This window comes from Lutra lutra, chromosome 1 (assembly GCF_902655055.1).
Source record: "Lutra lutra chromosome 1, mLutLut1.2, whole genome shotgun sequence".
Lineage (NCBI taxonomy): Eukaryota > Metazoa > Chordata > Mammalia > Carnivora > Mustelidae > Lutra > Lutra lutra.
The window spans coordinates 46897214-46914090 of NC_062278.1; the positions used below are offsets into that span (position 1 = coordinate 46897214).

Genomic DNA, 16877 nt, shown 5'->3' on the forward strand with positions numbered 1-16877 from the left:
AAATAACAGTCATATATCTTATGTGTATAGTGCACTTAAAATACATGATACAATATATTATCTCATATTATCATTACAGCCATTTGTTAGGTAGGTAGGTAGAACCCATGTTAGCTCCATCTGACTTATGACGTAACTCACTCGGAGATGTTAGCAGCCTTGCCTGAAACCCAAGGCTAGTTAATGAAGGAACACAGCCAGGTCCCTCTGGCTCCCAGACTAGCCCTTGTGCTTGACAAACATAGATTCCATGGGTGGCTTTCACAACGTTAGCTTTTGTCTTGACTCAGGAACCAGGATCTAGATGCTCAATTGATTTCATTTTAAAGGAACAAAGAAATCATCATCTCTAAGACTGAAACCAAAAGCCCTCGGTGATGAGAGATGTAAAGGGTAGGAAAAACATAAAGAAAATGAGTTGCAATTTATAACCCAAGTTAAACAAAAAGTTCCCCTAAATTTATATCCTCCTGTTTCCACATAATGAGTCAATTAATCTTCTAATGCTTTATAAAAGTAAAAAACACTGCAGTAGCAGCTGGTTTTAATGTTAAAGCTAATTAGGAAAACACATTAAGGCAGGAGAAGTGCTGAAGTTACATTTAGCTCAAGAGGAAAGAAATATGTGCGTGTGTTTATATTATGGACAAGTATAAAGAAGAAGATAAATTAAGCCTGGCTTGTATATCCTGCAGCCAGATTTCCTGGGAAGGCAGCTTTAAGAGAACAGAGAAATGGGTCACTGGGAGAAGCTGTTCTGACCAAGACAAGATATGGTTAAGGACTGTTTTTCACGGAACTACCAGGCTGACAATTCTGCCTGAATTTATGGATTTTTCTGCCTGAGCTGACTGAACACATAAGACATTTGGACACCATTTAGCCCCAGTCCATGATTGTCAGAAAAATTTCTTCATCGTGGGATGATTTGCCACCTGCCACTAAGTAGCACGTTTCAATTGCATTTTTAATAACCCCACAATGTAGCCTCAGGAAAAATAACTGCTTTTTAATAAAGCATTCCCACTCAAAATAAAATCTTAACATGTATCTCGAACAGATCAAAAGAAGTGGAAATTTAAGGTTAGTTTTATGTTTTTCTGGGGGACCGGGATGATCTAGGGGAGGGAGAATGAAGACTTAAGTGTTTTTTTTTTTTTCTTTTTAAAGATTTTATCCATTTATTTGACAGACAGAGATCACAAGCAGACAGAGAGGCGGACAGAGAGAGGAGAAAGCAGGCTCCCTGCCGAGCAGAGAGCCCGATGCGGGGCTCGATCCCAGGACCCTGGGATCATGACCGGAGCCGAAGGTAGAGGCTTTAACCCACCAAGCCACCCAGGCACCTCGAAGATTTAAGTGTTTTAAGGTAAGAGCAGAAAGTCCTCCCCTAGTCTTCTGTCCCAGTGTCTCTCAAATTGTAAAGTGGATTCAAATCACCTGGGGATCTTATTAAAATGCAGATTTTGATTCAGAAAGCCTGAGCGTGGGGCCTGAGCTTCTGTATTTTTAACTAACTCCCAGGTGATTCTGCTGCCAGTCCTTGAACTACACTGAGTGATAAAGCCTTTCTAGAGTGCTTGTTTCAAGGTCCAAATTCAAGGACAGCCATTTTTCTCTCAATCTTTCTGGCTTTCAGTAGTCTCAAATAGACCCACAAAACCCTTTCTTCTAAGATAGGAATTCATTTAATTGAGGAACCTAAAGTGACAGGAATTAAAGCGGTTTTTTGTACTGGTGTTGAAGAGCATACGTCATTTTGAGCTTCTAATTGCTGTTCAGGGCAGGCCAGGTCCAAGCCATTTCTGTGCGACTGGCGCCCTCTAGTGCCTGAAAGGCCCACGGCGGGGCAAGTTTACTTTGTAACATTTTCTGCAGCTAAAGGTTGGTAGGAGAGACTTTAGAAAACTTTTATAGAATCATGGACACCAAGGAACAGAATTATTGCTTGATGGCTGTAGAGTACATGTTCCAAACTTTGGGCAAACTTTCGTTGGGGGAAAGAAACGGTCTGTTGGGAATGGTAGCTGAGGGCTCAGGCATTTTGGGGAGAATTCCAGTAAGGAAGATATGTCTGAGGAGCAGTGATGTTGAAGAAAATAAGATAAAGGAGCAGTCCCAGAAGTAAACACAAACACATCTTTAAACCTGATTAATTGCGAGGCTTCTAAAAGCTTAAATTAAGTTTAATAAGTGTTAGAAATACTCTGGAAAACCACAAAATGAAATGCCCCAAGATTTAATGTGATGCTGAGAATCTAATTCAGCAATTATCAAATGTGGTTCTCAGACCCGCTGTATCAGCATCACCCAGGAGTTGATTAGAAAAACATATTGTTGGCCCCACCCAGATCTGGGAATTGCCACCTGGGTGTGGGGGTGGGGCTCTGCAATCTGTTGTTAAGAACCCCTCCGTGACTTTGATGCTTGTTAATGTTTTAGTCAGGAACCTAATAAAATCAGAGCCAGACCCTCAGAATTGCAACCCAATGGATTCCACGAAATTAAACAACAACAAACATCCCTCAACATCACAACTCCCTGACCCGCTGTTTTATTTTACCTGCTGACAAGTGAGTTCTCTGAGGTACCTGCATGCCTGCTGCGCTTCCCTTGGTCATAACCACAAGAGAGCCAGTGCCATGGGTGTTACCTCACTCTGAAAACTTAAAGTATGAGTTGTTTATGAAAAAGCTGCATCTGTCCTATAGCTGATCCCTAATACTCCAGTGTGGAAACTGGGGCGTAGAGAGGTTAGGATACTGGAGTATTAGGGATCATGATAGTGCCTACTCACGAGGCCCTGGGAAGGTGGAATAAGCTAGGGCATTAACAGGCTCAGCCCAGTGCCTGACACTCCAACAATCTGGAAGGTGCTGGAAGTAATAAAAAGAAAAACCTGAACAGAGGTTTTCATAGAAAGCCATGGCATTTGGTGCGTTAGTCCTTTCACCAAAGCCAGGCATTCAAGCTCATAAAGTTATTCAATAAGATATCATGGCTATCATCACAGAATCCATTTTATAGGTTTTAGTTGGAGAATAAGTTGCTGTATAGGCATGATCTACCCACTCACTATCTACCAAACACACACTATTTATAATTAGTAAATAGTGTGGATACATAACTAGAGACATTTATCTATCTTTTTTTGATCAATTTAAAATTTATCAATTTTTCTCATTCAAGAGAATATCGTTGTAAGCTTTTTTTCTTAATTGATGGTCTTGTGTTTTGGTCTTAATTGCTTCAAATTTTCTACTTCATTTTCACAGTGCAAGGGATTGCGGCATAAGAGTTTTGTAAAGATAATACTTACCTCCAAATCCAGGTCTCATTGCAAAGTCGTGTTCCTCTATATGGAGAAGTTGCTCGTATTGCAGGAGCCATGCTTTGGTACTGTCATCTTTCCTCATTCTGGCTTCTTGTTTGTTATCCCTCCAAAAGGGGGAAAATACTTTTGAGATATACATGTTCTGGGTAATTTAATTTAGATTAGCCTTCTGCATTCAACTTGGTATCCTCTGAAATATAACCATTAAAGCTCATTTTCTCAGCTTATACTACACATAACTAAAGAGCTGACAACATTTACTCTTTATTATATAATGGTGGGCAGGTAAGGTAACCCAAAATTTGGAGCAACTTAGGTGATCAAGTCTGGATGTAAAGCACTGGCAGGTAATGTTTCTCAGAATATAGGTTTTTAGACCAGGAAAACCTTGTCACTACCACCTTGGATTCACGCATCCCACCCCAGATCACTAGGCCCGAGGAAACAGGGCCTAGGAATCAGCATTAAACATGTTGCTTAAGTGATTCTTGGGGCCATCAAAGTCAAACAACTTCTGCACTAAGACACTAAAACAAAAACAAAGATAAAAACAGAACCAAAAAACACTGCAAAATTGTAAACTGATGAAAATAGTGTTTTACAAAGACAAAATGAGCAGAAGGTGTGTGTGCAAGTTGAGATTAGAGCAGAATGTCTGTAGGAGGTTCTAGAACCTGAGGGATGGCAATGGGAATGGAGAGGAATCCAGAGCGAAAATGGATGGATTTGGCATTGTGCTTGTTTTTGTATTTGTTTTTTTTTTTTAAAAGATTTTATTTATTTATTTGACAGAGAGAAATCACAAGTAGGCAGAGAGGCAGGCAGAGAGAGAGGAGGAAGCAGGCTCCCTGCTGAGCAGAGAGCCCAATGCAGGGCTCAATCCCAGGACCCTGGGATCATGACCTGAGCCGAAGGCAGCGGCTTAACCCACTGAGCCACCCAGGCGCCCCATTGTTTTTGTATTTGGATTGTACTTGATGTCTGGTACGATTGTGAAGTAGGTGAAGTCAATTTTCATCTACAGTTCTCTGGGGTAAAGGCAAAGTGGGGTGTGGCCTCTTGCGTGTCCTCCCCGCAACACTCCCTCCCCCCACCCCCAGAGTCTGAGCTGGGAGTTACTCTGTTACTCCCTGGGTCTGTGAACTTGGAAAAGTTGCTGAATCTCCTTGACTCATTTTTGGTCCTGTGATCCATACTTCGCAGTGGTTTGCTAAGTGTGGAGGCAGGATGTCTGTGGAAACACAGCTCCTCTGGAAGTGGAGCAATCCTCTTGTCCCAGGTGCTAGCAACTCTGCTCAGCTCCTTCCTGAGAAAGATGCCTGCCAACCTCACTGTGAGCAGCAGCAGCTGAAGCAATAACAAGCCAGACACCGAGGGGTCTACTAAGGGAATTTCAGTTACTCTGAATTCCTGATATGCTTTTGCATTCATAAATGTCTTCTCCAGAAAGCATGGTGAACTTTAATGGAAGACTTGTAGATGCAATTTTTTAGCTCAATAAAGTGCCTGTGATGGTGAGAATTTCACATCCTGAAACAGCTGGATGAAGAAATATGTCTAGGCTTATGGACATCTATCACCATCCAGAATGGTTTTTCAATAGGAAAGTTTCTGGTACAGACCCTCAGAGATTTATTTTTGCCTTTGAGAGAAATGGGAGAAGTAGGAAGACGAAATCTGTCTTGGGTAGAAGACAATGAGTTTGATTCTATACATATGAAGTCATTATATCCTACAAATAACTGAATACATAGAACTATTTCTTCCAAGGATCTCAAATTAATTAGAACATTTCTTTTCAGGAGCAAGAGTGAGCGATTTATTGAAAAAGTAATAGCAGCTAATATGTTTATTAAAAGCCTACTATGTTCAAGGTCTCATGCCAGGATATTTGGTAAATATTATCTTCTTTGGCATGCATTTGAATCACCTGGTTTGCTGGGACCCATGCCCAGAGTTTGCATTTATAACAATTTTTTAGGAGAACCACTGGTCTGGAAAATAGTAGACATTTAATCAAAGCTAGCTAATTGTTACTATCTTAGGAAAAATGAAATGTGAATTTGGTGAAAACTCATGAAAATTTGTGAACTCCTTTGGTAATATAATACAACTAAATGGTCATCACTCATGTGTCTTTTCAGAGCATACATTTTCAGAAGCATCATGAGATTGGAAAGGATCAATCTTAATTAAGAATCCCAAGAACACTGAACACAGAGCCTCTTAAAAAGCCCACTCTTGGCAGTACCGAAGGGACACACACCTGTTCTTAACCTCAAGGACTCTTCTGATACACAGTGAGATGTCCCATACCTATTTATCTTTTACTTTATCTTTACCTTACCTATTTTGCAAAAAGGATTGTGTGGCTTATATACCCTCTAAAAGAATTTTAAAAACATATGTACTCATACATTTAAAAAGATGTCTATAATTTTCTCATTATAAAAATTTACTCAAATATCGACACATATTGATAATTTAAAAGAGAACTCATATTCCTACACTTAACGTATTCGGTGACTCTACATATTCACATTATACATTTTAAAATACATGAAACGGGGTGCCTGGGTGGCTCCAGTTGATTAAGCATTTGCCTTTGGCTCAGGTCTTGATGCCAGCCCACACTGGACTCATCAGGGAGTCTGTTGCTCCCTCTCCTCTCCACCCCCGCCACTTGTGCTTGCTCTCGCTCTCTCAAATAAATAAAATCTTTTAAAAAATACACGAAACAAACTTCTCTTTAAAAATAAGAAATTTTCTATCATTCTTTGCTTTCTTTGAACTTGTATTTTCATTTTATTTTCTTCATAGAATTTTATCACCTCATATATTTCTTTGCAAGAATATATGCATTCACTTTGAAATGAACTCTTTTAGCATCTATGATTATTACAAATGAAGCAAAGTATAACTCATATAAATGTTGATACTTATGAAAATTATGAAAATTTATTAGAAAAGTATTTCTTGATGAAATGATTGTATATTTTCCCTAATTACATCATGTATATGGATATTACTCCTTGCTATAATGAAATCAGATCTACCATAAATTATATTCCCATTCTTTACTTTATAGATGAAATTATTAAAAAAACTTTTACATACATGAATTTTGAAGAAATTCTATTTCAACATTGTTTCAGCAATAACTTAATTAAATTCTTTCTTACTTTCCCAAACTCACATTGTGATCTATCATCAATAATTATTTCTAGTGATTTGTAACCTGACAAATTAATTAGGTTCTTCGATTTTATTGAAAACAAGGAAAAAAAAGTCACCTAGTTTGGAAGACCATGTGTTATTTACACTAGCGTCATGCACTACCAATCAACAAGAATATTTATAATGATCTCTTTGTACCTAGGAGGATTTTATATTCAGGAAGAGGGAGAGGTATGCCTTTATTTTGCCAAATGAGACAGAACCATCATGAAGGAGACTGCAGTCAAGTTTTCAGGTAGATTAATTCTAAGAAAGAGGTCAGAGGAAGTCAAAGATCCAGAAATTGATTGTTTTAAAACTATCTGTGCCCACATGCCCCTCTGATAGCTTGCATGTACCTTTAGGAGTACCTATAGGTGTCCTGGCATGAAGACCCTGGCTTATAAAATAAGATATACATAAAAATTAATAAAGTGAAGACCAAAATAGGACAAAGGCAAGAGAAGCAAATATGCTTAATAAGGGGGTTAATATATGATGGAGGACCAGGTTTAGCTCAGAACTTCTGGTCTAATTCAATATATATATATCACTTTAAACCACTTTGTGTCTCCTGCCCTCTCCCCTTTTCTAGAAAAAGTAACTTCATTTTTAGTAGCTACTGAAAGAAGGTTTTTGGATAACATCTGTCTGAGAAGAGGGTCTTCTAAAAGGCTCAGTGCTGATAGGGTTGAGCAAAGAAATCTCAGTTCACAGAAGAGTCTTACATGAGAACTCTCAATCTTTGTCTGCCCACAAAGTGTAACAAATATTGAGGAAGAGTAGGTGTAAGTCTTGTAATAGTCAACACTTTCCGCTTTGAGTTAGAATCTTTTCCTTCCTGGATGAAACAAAGGAAACCTATTTCCATGCTCTCCCTCTTCTTGGTATCAGAAACTCTACTATAATTTTGTGATTAAGAAAGTGGGGGAAGAAAAGACTGGATTTTGAGTGGATTCAGAGAGATTAAGGGAGTCTTTGAGGAGGATATGTTATGCAAAGAATTAAAAAGTACTAGAGCCAGATGAGGAAAAGTAAATACATCTAAGTCATTCTGAGGCATTGGGGTTAAATAAATGGAATGACAAAAACTCATTTTAATTGAGTCGCTAACACTCAGCAGGTTATTTACAAAGCTGCTTTCCCAAGGTCTATATATTTGATTAATTTACTGGGATGAAACTAGTTGAAAACAAGTAAGCTGACATGAATAGACTATTTACCCAAGGAAGGATATAATTAACAAGCATACTAAAAAAAATAAAATGTTTAATCTAGGAGTGCCTGGGTGACTCATTCGGTTAAGCATCTGACTTTTGATTTCATCTCAGGTCATGACCTCAGGGTCCTGGGATCTAGCCCAGTATCAGGCTCTGGTCTCACGGGGAGTCTGCTTGGATTGTCTCTCTCCCTTCCCTCCTGCCCCTCCTCCTGTGTGTGTGAGTGCACATTCTCTCTCTCCACTAAATAAACCTTTAAAAAATAAGAATAAAAAACATTTAATGTAGAGAGTTAACAGCAAGATATCAATTAAGAACAATACCATTTTATATCTATTAAATGAGCCCCAAACACAAAATCTCAGTAGCCAACCATGTTAAAACCATGTTAAAATGGTATGACAAAATGGAAACATTTACACTTTGTAGGTGACAGTGCAAATATTTGCAAAACCCTTTTAGAAATCAATTTCAAGTGCTATGAAGATAATTCATATGCTTTGACTCATAATTCATTTCCAGGAATTTTGTAATTTTTATTGGTACAGGGAAAACTACATGCATAAAAATATTTACTGCTGTGATTCACAACAGTGCAAAACTTAAAATAAATGTTCAATAATAATTGATCCTTTAATTCAAAGTAATATTATGGAGTGATTAAAATTACCAACCATTATCATGTCCGTGAAACAATGTAGAAAGTGATTAACTTAAAAAAATACAAAATAGTTTCTATACTATAATTTTAAACATGAAAAATCATGGAGCTATATGAATAAGGATTAGAACTTGGAAAAGGGAAAACATAATTGAGATTCTTTTTGTTGTTTCCATGTAAAATTCCGTTATTGAATTTGTGTAATAAATGCTTTATAAATTATCTGGAACAAGTTGAACTTGCCATCTTGGATCTTTTCCAAAGAAGGATTCAGGCATCACTCTCCACCTTATCATTCCATTCTCCTTGTCATTCCAGAAGCATGTCCTGCTGCTTAACATGGAGTTTTTTGTTTTTTTGTTTTTTTTGTTTTTTTTTTCTCTCTCACTGGAGCTCTGTTACGAACCAACACACCAAAGTAATCCAGTAGTCTCAAATAATGTGTAGGCAACATTTAAAAACTTCTTGCATAGATTTATTATTTTCCTTTTAAAAATATAAATGAAGCAAAAATGTCCTATTGGGCTACATAGACACAAATCCACGAATGCAATAAAGTAGGAACATTAGGCGATCCAGTTTTTGATCACTAGGACCACCTTCATACTTCTGGATCTGATGCTTATATCTAGGTCCCTGAGGCTTTTGCACTTTCTTAGGGAGGACATAGTGCATTTTATAGAGCAAGTCTTGTGGCTTTGACTGAGCTGTTCCTGAATTCTCCAATTCTGGGAAGACATACCTGACTTTAGTCAACGTACCGTCTCTTATAAAGGAAAAAACCCCATACAGAGAAACATTTCTGTGGAGGAGCCACCCAGAGAGAAGGCCCCATTTGAGGCATGACAGTTTCTATATCTTACTTGGGTCTCTATCTAATCATGAGCTCAGTGATAAGGCCTCAGTTTCCCTACCTGTGAAATAAGCAAATTAGACCAGTTTAAGAGCTGGTCTGCAGGTATTTTTTTTTTTTTTTTGCACAGCCTATATGTTATATTAAATTGGAAAATTTCACATGAAAATCTTACTTTCCTGTGTCTTTTACAAAATCAAAGAATCTGGCAACACTGGGGTCAAGTTTTCTTGCAACAAGAAAAGGCTGGACATGACCAGCTATGGGCTTCAGAGGAACACTCTGTCTGTAGTTGGCCCAACCTCTACCACTGCCTTCTGTCTTCCTTGCAGGAGCACTTGCATTGCCATCCCTAGGACCATCTCTGTATGTTAGATTCACGGATGTGCTGGTAAATGTTTAGCAAGTTGTTCTCCCGGAGTACAAAAACAAAATCAAAAACAAAAAACCCAGCTCTATTTGTAGTGTTTGCTGATTTCCATAATGTCAATACTTCCATGTGGCTGATTTCAAGGTACTGACAATATATATATTATATAAAAGTAATATAGTAAAATATAGTAAAGGAATAAGGAAGTGGTGAGTTTTAAGTATTTATTACCTTTTTTTTTTAAAAGATTTCATTTATTTACTTGACAGAGAGAGAGAAAGAGCAAGCAGGGGGAGCAGCAGGTAGAGGGAGAGGGAGAAGCAAGTTCCCCACTGGGCAGAGAGCCTAATGTGGGGCTCAGTCCCAGGACCCTGAGATCATGACCTGAGCAGCCGCTTAACCCACTGAGCCACCCAGGTGCCCCTTATTACCTTTTTAAGAAATAATTATTTAATTGTATGTTTATAAATTATACACATAGTTTAATTTTTAGTGATGTTTATTTTTAACAGCTAGCAAACAGATTTCTTGGAAATGGTAACACTTGGCTCAAGCCAATAGAGGCTGACTCTGCACTCTACTCACTATTCTTGAGGCCAGAGACACTGCATCTTTCCCCTGGCATCCTTAATCCCCGAATGGCACTTGGCATATAAAAGGGCACTCAATACAACTGTTGGAAGAATGAATAAATATTCAATGAGTCTATATGCCTAATCCTCTTTGTATCACCAGGGAGCCAAATCTCTTCCCTAGGTAAAACAGGGACATTTATCACCAGCCAAAATTTACTTTATTCGCCAATTCCCCTTCTCCTCCTGTTTTGTTTTTAAGAAACAAAAGGTATCTTTAGGTAGACAATTTTCACAATATTTGGATAAAAAGAGGAATATTTGGGTAAAGAGTAAGATGATATTCTGAAAGAAAATAATTAATAGCAAAGCATTTAAGGGACTGATTGTATGAAAACCAATATAATACACAGGGATGCCAGGTTATGTAAATACATCCACTTCATAGTTTTTAAAGAAAGATCATGCCTTTCTTCAATGTTCATTCTATTAGTTCTCTTGTGTTATAAAAGAATGGATTATTAATTAACTAATTCATTACTTACTTAGTTACTGATAATCAGATTGGGTGAGGGGCAAAGAACCTCACAGTATTTATTCACATACTAAGGTCTGAAGAATCGGGCTCCTTACTCTAGGAACTACCCTAATAGAGTAACTTCTGTGTTTTTGTCAAAAATGCCTTCAAATCTGCATGAGAGACTGGCAAGTGACAGCTCAGAAATTGGCTGGCTGGATTACTCGGTTCACTCAGGGAAAATGATGGCTTTCATTCTAAGTGGCTACTTTTGAACCATGGTTGATGGTTTATTCAATCCTTATTGCCCGAGAGGATTTTTCTCTGAAGAACAAAAGACACTAATAGAAATTTCAATGAGTTATATTCTAGCTTGTTGCTGAAAGGGGTACCTCACTTAGGATATGGAGAAGTGAAAACAGACATGTTTGGCCCCGAGAAGCAGACACCCTGAGATTCCCTCTTCATTTAAATATAGTTAACAAGGAGACCTCCTATACAAGAACAAAAAAATTCGCACCTCACCACAAAGAACTGACGTTCTCCTCTTGCCCCTTAAAGAACACCTAAAAGACCACACATAGTAGATGTTTCCGCAGCAACTCTGCCATTCATAGTGGTCTGTGTGATGGGTTGGCTCCTATGACAATCTCTTTTCCTCAGTTTGGTGGTGTAACCTTATGCTCCCCAAATATTGCTTGCCTAACTGCCTTGAAGAAGACTCAGAAAGTGGCTAAACTGGACGAAACTTCATATTATCTCAGATCCGAGTGTGGGAAAAAAAGCATGGAAAAAGAGTGTGAGAGATGGCCCTTGATTTTTAAGGGCAGAGCAGAAATCAGGAGTCTAGTAAATTTTTCCTGCCTACCCCCTCACCTCCCCGCCGCTTCCTTTGTTTCTGGTCATCAAACCTGAGGCTTCACAAGGATTTATTAAAATTTCAAGTTCATTTTCCTGATCTTATTGGGAGTGCCTCATAAATATTCAAGATGAGAGGGCAATCTGGCTGAAACAGCTGTCACCTCATTCATTGCCAAGGTTGGCTGGGTGATGTAACTCACCTAAATTCCTCAATTTCCCCTCCTGGGTATTTTTCAAAGTATTGCACTTGGTGAAAAGGAGAGACTTCCCCCAAGGCAAGAAGTCAATTTTTGGCTATTAAAGGCACTTGCATGGGAGGGTGACTAACCATTCCTTTTGCCTGGGACCCCTAGTACTAAAACCCATGGGTGAAGCAGGATGAACACTCTACCAGCTCATGTGCCTTTGCTAGCACGTGCGCACATGCTCTTAATTATTCATGATGAGATAATAATGATAATATATTGACATTCAGTGTAATATTTCAGAGGTATGAAAACTTACCTTGGAAGGCAACACATGGCTTTAATGCTTTCCATTACTATGTTATCGATATATGGAACTGTCTACTCTTGAAGTCCTTGACATTAGAAGTTGTTGCTTAGACCAATTTCTACTCAAACAAATTTGGGGAAACTTTCAACTTGTGTCATTATCAGTAGTAATAAATGCATTATTCATCGAAGAAATACATTCCCTGAAAGAAGATCTCTATGCAAGCCCTTGTTTTCTCCAAAAATAAGCATATAATTGCCAGAGAGAGACCCAGGCTTCTGCTCTTCCTGATGCTACCCAGAAGTGATTTATTTTGATGGGTGAATGCTATCTCTAGAGACAGTCACCCACAAATATGTGATACCTGTGGAGATTTGTTTCTAGGTTTCCCATAGGGCTGAGGCAGCTGGTGCGGCAGGGCAATGACTGAGGAGAGGATATACTATGACTCTCTTACCGGGATCTATTCACTGAAGAGGAGCACTGCGGGTGGGACTTCGTGATTTCAGAAGCAGCACAATTATCCGGCATCAGTGCAATCCAGATGCTGGTGAAGAAGACCAACGGGGAAGCCAGGATCATCTCTTCCGAAAGAAAGGAATGTAGATGGATGCAGCCAGTATTGCGATCCGTAGTGCTTCTTCATGCGTCTCTTTAAAAGGAAATAGAGTGCCAAGTAAAAGGAAAAGGAAGTAGAGGGCAAAGTAAAGGTATCAAGGAAAAGGGAGAGGCATTGCCTTCAATGCGGTGTCTTTTGTTTAGTAGATTAAATAGGTTCACATCACTTACAGACAAACATCTGTCTGGCTCATCTGCAGTTTAGGGAGAACAAAGCAGATCTTTTCATTTTCAGTTTCCATCCTTTAGTTCCTCTTTCCAGGGAAGGTTCTTAGTGGGATGCCTGATCTCCTACTCAATGAACTCTCAGCCGCAGTCCTCGGCAGACAAAGAAGAGAGGTTAGGCATTAAATCCCCTTAATCCAACACAATATCATTTGAATATATTTAATGATCCAGCAAAATAATATGCTTAAAAAGAACAAAGATGATTAATTTAATTTTAATTATTCATTTGAAGACCTTTTTTCTCATGGCTCCCTTTTAACCAGAAATTAATCTTTCTCTCCCTAAATGCATACAGATTGCCATAGCTCATACAAAAATAAATTATTATTTTTGTTGGGCAAATAATCATATTTTAAGATGATTGTGTATTCCATTGAAAGCATAAGTGGTTCAATTTAAGTTTTAATATGTTAAGCAGCCTGATAAATAAGAAAGAAATTAGCCTTGGGCCATGTGTAAGGAACACTGTCACTGTTAAATTATGATCATACACATTCCTAAAAGTTCTCTGCACCCAAAGAGTAGAAATATTCCCTGGAAACATTTCCTCTATGTATGCAAAGGTCCAAAGAATGAGTATGTCAGTGAAATTAAATTTCTCCAACAGGAATATCACAAAGTGAGCAGATAGCAATAGCTGACCTGTTTACCAGAATTGAGGAAGAATACCATTTTCTTCTCAGAGCTGGAGTTGAAGGAAATTCTTAAATTTCCTGGAATTGATTTGTCTCCTTGACACCTTGTATCCTATGTTATTGCTTTGGCACATTAATTTACTTTTACTTAGGTTACATCTTCTCTTAGCCAATGTCATAAAACCTTCTTGTATGCTTCTTAGCCATGCCTTTTCTCTTTAAAATATGTGCTTAATACAAAATATTTCCAAACCTTTTGTATGTTTCAGAAACTTTAAAAAAATGGTCACCTATTATACTGTTACTTCTGCAACCTACTTTTTCTCTTAACATTTTGCTGAGAGATTTATTATGCTGATAGATGTAACTCTAGTTAAGTCACTTTTTAATTGCTATATGGCATTTCAGTGTGTGTGAATAACTAACATTTAACTTATTCTTTTATTGGCGGACATTATTTCTTCTTTTGCTATCATAAACTATCTATTATAAACGATTCTGCAGTGAATACTTGTAAATATTTGCTTGTGCACATGTGTATGAGTTTCTAGGTATGTAGGGTACATACCTAGAAGTAAAACTGGGAGGCTGGACAATTTTCACACCTTCAAATTTACTGGATACTACTATATTGCTCATAAAACCAATATACCAATTCACACCCTGACCCCTGAAACACGAGAGTCCTCATTTTTAAAAATCTTATTTTAAGCTTGGTATTATCAGGTTTTTAAATATTACCTAATCCAATGGCTGTTGTAGTTTTTCTTTTGTTGTTGTTGTTGTTTTTTGTTTTTGTTTTCAATCTGACACAGCGAGAGAGGGAACACAAGCTGGGGGGTGGGAGAGGGAGAAGCAGGCTTCCCTCTGAGCAGGGAGGTGGATGTGGGGCTCAATCCCAGGACCCCTGGTGGGGACTTGATCCTAGGACCCTGATTTGGGGCTTAATCCCAGGACCCGGGGGATCATGACCTGAGCCGAAGGCAGCTGGTTGACGACTAAGCCACCCAGGCACCTTGCGGCTGTAGTTTTAATTTTAATTTCCCTACTGGCTAGAGAAGTGTCAACCTTAGAAATAAACTGTCTGTTATTTTAGTGTCAGACACAGGTTTATTCCAGAACAGGGAGAGAATTGCAGTCCGGGACAAGCAAGCCCCAGCAAGGTATCTGCAAGTCCGTAGAAAAAGGGGACGAACTCACCTTTATGGAGGAAAGGGGAACGTTGGGAGGGGCTGTTATGAACAGTCCACTGGAATCAACTGGGAATTCGAAGTGTAGGGGCTTCTCATTGCCAGAGTTGTGACAGTCTCTCATTGGCCAGCGGCAAGTGAGCCTGTGTTCCCCCGGCAGGGATATTCAAGCAGGATCCTCTGGTACGGTTTCTCTCTTCCTATTGGGTCTTCCTATTGGGTCCTATTGGACAAGGACTGGTTGGCGTGAGAGCACCCCCTGCTGGCCCCGGGATTCCATTCTAAAGACGGTTTCCTTTCACTCCTTTTCTTTTGTCAGCACTTTTCTCATGTATTTCTGGGCCACTAAACTTTCCTCTTCTGCAAAGAGCCTGTCAACAGAAGACATGCCAGAAGAGTTGTCGGTCTTAAACTACTGTCACTTTGGCTGCTGGAGGACCTCCTTGTGGTCACAGTTTGTTCTGCCCCTCAGTGCTCTGGGGGGATGCAGGACCTGACCCCTTGAGCCTACCACTCTATGCTATTCTCTTCACTTAGTACCATTCTGTTCTCTTCACTTAGTACCATTATCTGCACCAGTATTTCCCAAAGTAGTTCATGGCTACACGAGATATTTTGTGAAAAATTGGTTTGTGCTAAGTGAGTTTGGGAAATAGATTTTTACTACCCTTTCAGGGATTTATAGTTCACATTACACGGTACAGTGGAAGTATTCCTGTCCTATAACAACTTGGAGGTTGTTCGTTCCATGGTCTAGTCTCAGTCCTTATCTTGTTTGGTCTATTAGAAGTATTGACGCACCTGATCTCCCTCCTATTTGAAACGTTTTCTTCACCTGCCTTCTGGAATTCTGTACTCTCCTGTTTTCCTCTCTGGTCATTCTTCTGTAGTCCTGTTACCTGATCCTCTCTCCTCCATCAGACTGCATAATATTGGAAAGGTGCCACCCTCAGTACCCCAGTACTGTAGCACTGGTCTTTCCTGTTAACTCACTTCTTTAGGGATCTCATCCAGTCTCAAGGCTTTAAAAACCATACCAACAACTCCCCAATTTATATCATTGGTCTTTCTTCTAAAATTCCATCTCATATTGCTATGGTCTTGGTGTTTGTGGCCCCCCAAATTCATATGTTAAAATCCTAACCCCCAAAGGTAATGGTTTTAGTAAGTGGGTCCTTTTGGAGGTAATTAGGTCATGAGGATGAAGCCCTCCAAAAAATGGGATTAGTGGCCTTATTAAAGTGACACCAGAGAGATCCTCACCCCTTCTACCATGTGAGTATACAATGAAAAATCTGCAACCCAGGAGACTCTCATCTGACCACACCAGCACCCTCATCTCGAACTTTCAGCTTCCGGAACTGTGAGAAACAAATTTCTGTCATTTATCAGTCACCCCGTTGGTGTTACAGCAGCCTGAATGGACCAAGACACACATCTAACTGCCTGCTTAATATTTTTACTTGGATGTCTGATAAGTATCTTAATTTTAACATGTCCAAAAGTAAGCTCATTAATATTTCTGTTCTGATTCACCTACAACTTTCTCTATCTCAACTTATAACAATACTGTCCTTTCTTGACTCCTCTCCCACACTCCATGTCCAATCCACCTTAAAAATACATCCAGGACCCGAATGCTTCTCACTACCACCTCAGCTACTTCTCTGGTCTTCAGTTACCATCTTGCTTGAATTTTTACAACAGTGACCTAAGTGGTCTGCTTGCTTCTTCCCTTGCTCTGTTTCATTTAATTCATGACAACCAGTGATTCTTTCAAAATAAAGATCAAGTAAAGTCACTTCTCTCTTCCAAATTGGAATGGCTTCTCCTTTTTCTCAATTTACAGAGTCTTTACAATGGCTAGGAAAGCACCCCATAATCTACAACTCCCTCCTCCTCTTTGCTTCTCTGACTCCTACTGTTCCTTCCCTTCCCATCAGCTGTTCTGCAAACACAAACCTCTGTTGTTCCTTGAACATTAGCAAGAATGTTTCCATCTCAGGAAACTGAGATGGAAATAGGTTGTTACACTTGCCTGACTGACACACTCTTTATCCAGATATCCAGGTAACTCCTTATCTTTGCTCAAATGTCATTTACTCAA

General features: G+C 39.0%; 1 protein-coding gene across 5 annotated transcripts in view; it reads right to left on the reverse strand.

The window, feature by feature from the left end:
* Positions 1 to 14935, reverse strand: part of GABRR3 (gamma-aminobutyric acid type A receptor subunit rho3) — a 48997-nt gene extending 34062 nt beyond the window's left edge. Inside the window, exons 1-4 of one of the 5 annotated variants that reach the window (XM_047722610.1) lie at positions 14781 to 14935; positions 12889 to 13020; positions 12557 to 12751; positions 3320 to 3438 (exon numbers count right to left, since the gene is read on the reverse strand). In XM_047722610.1, the coding sequence (XP_047578566.1) occupies positions 3320 to 3438; positions 12557 to 12681 (244 nt within the window). In that variant the 5' untranslated portion in view covers positions 12682 to 12751; positions 12889 to 13020; positions 14781 to 14935. Of the gene's footprint in view, positions 1 to 3319; positions 3458 to 12556; positions 12752 to 12888; positions 13036 to 14776 lie in introns of those variants that run through there. The other 4 variants (XM_047722624.1, XM_047722616.1, XM_047722637.1 and 1 more) reach the window with 4 other exon arrangements.
* Between the last annotated feature and the right edge of the window lie 1942 nt (positions 14936 to 16877).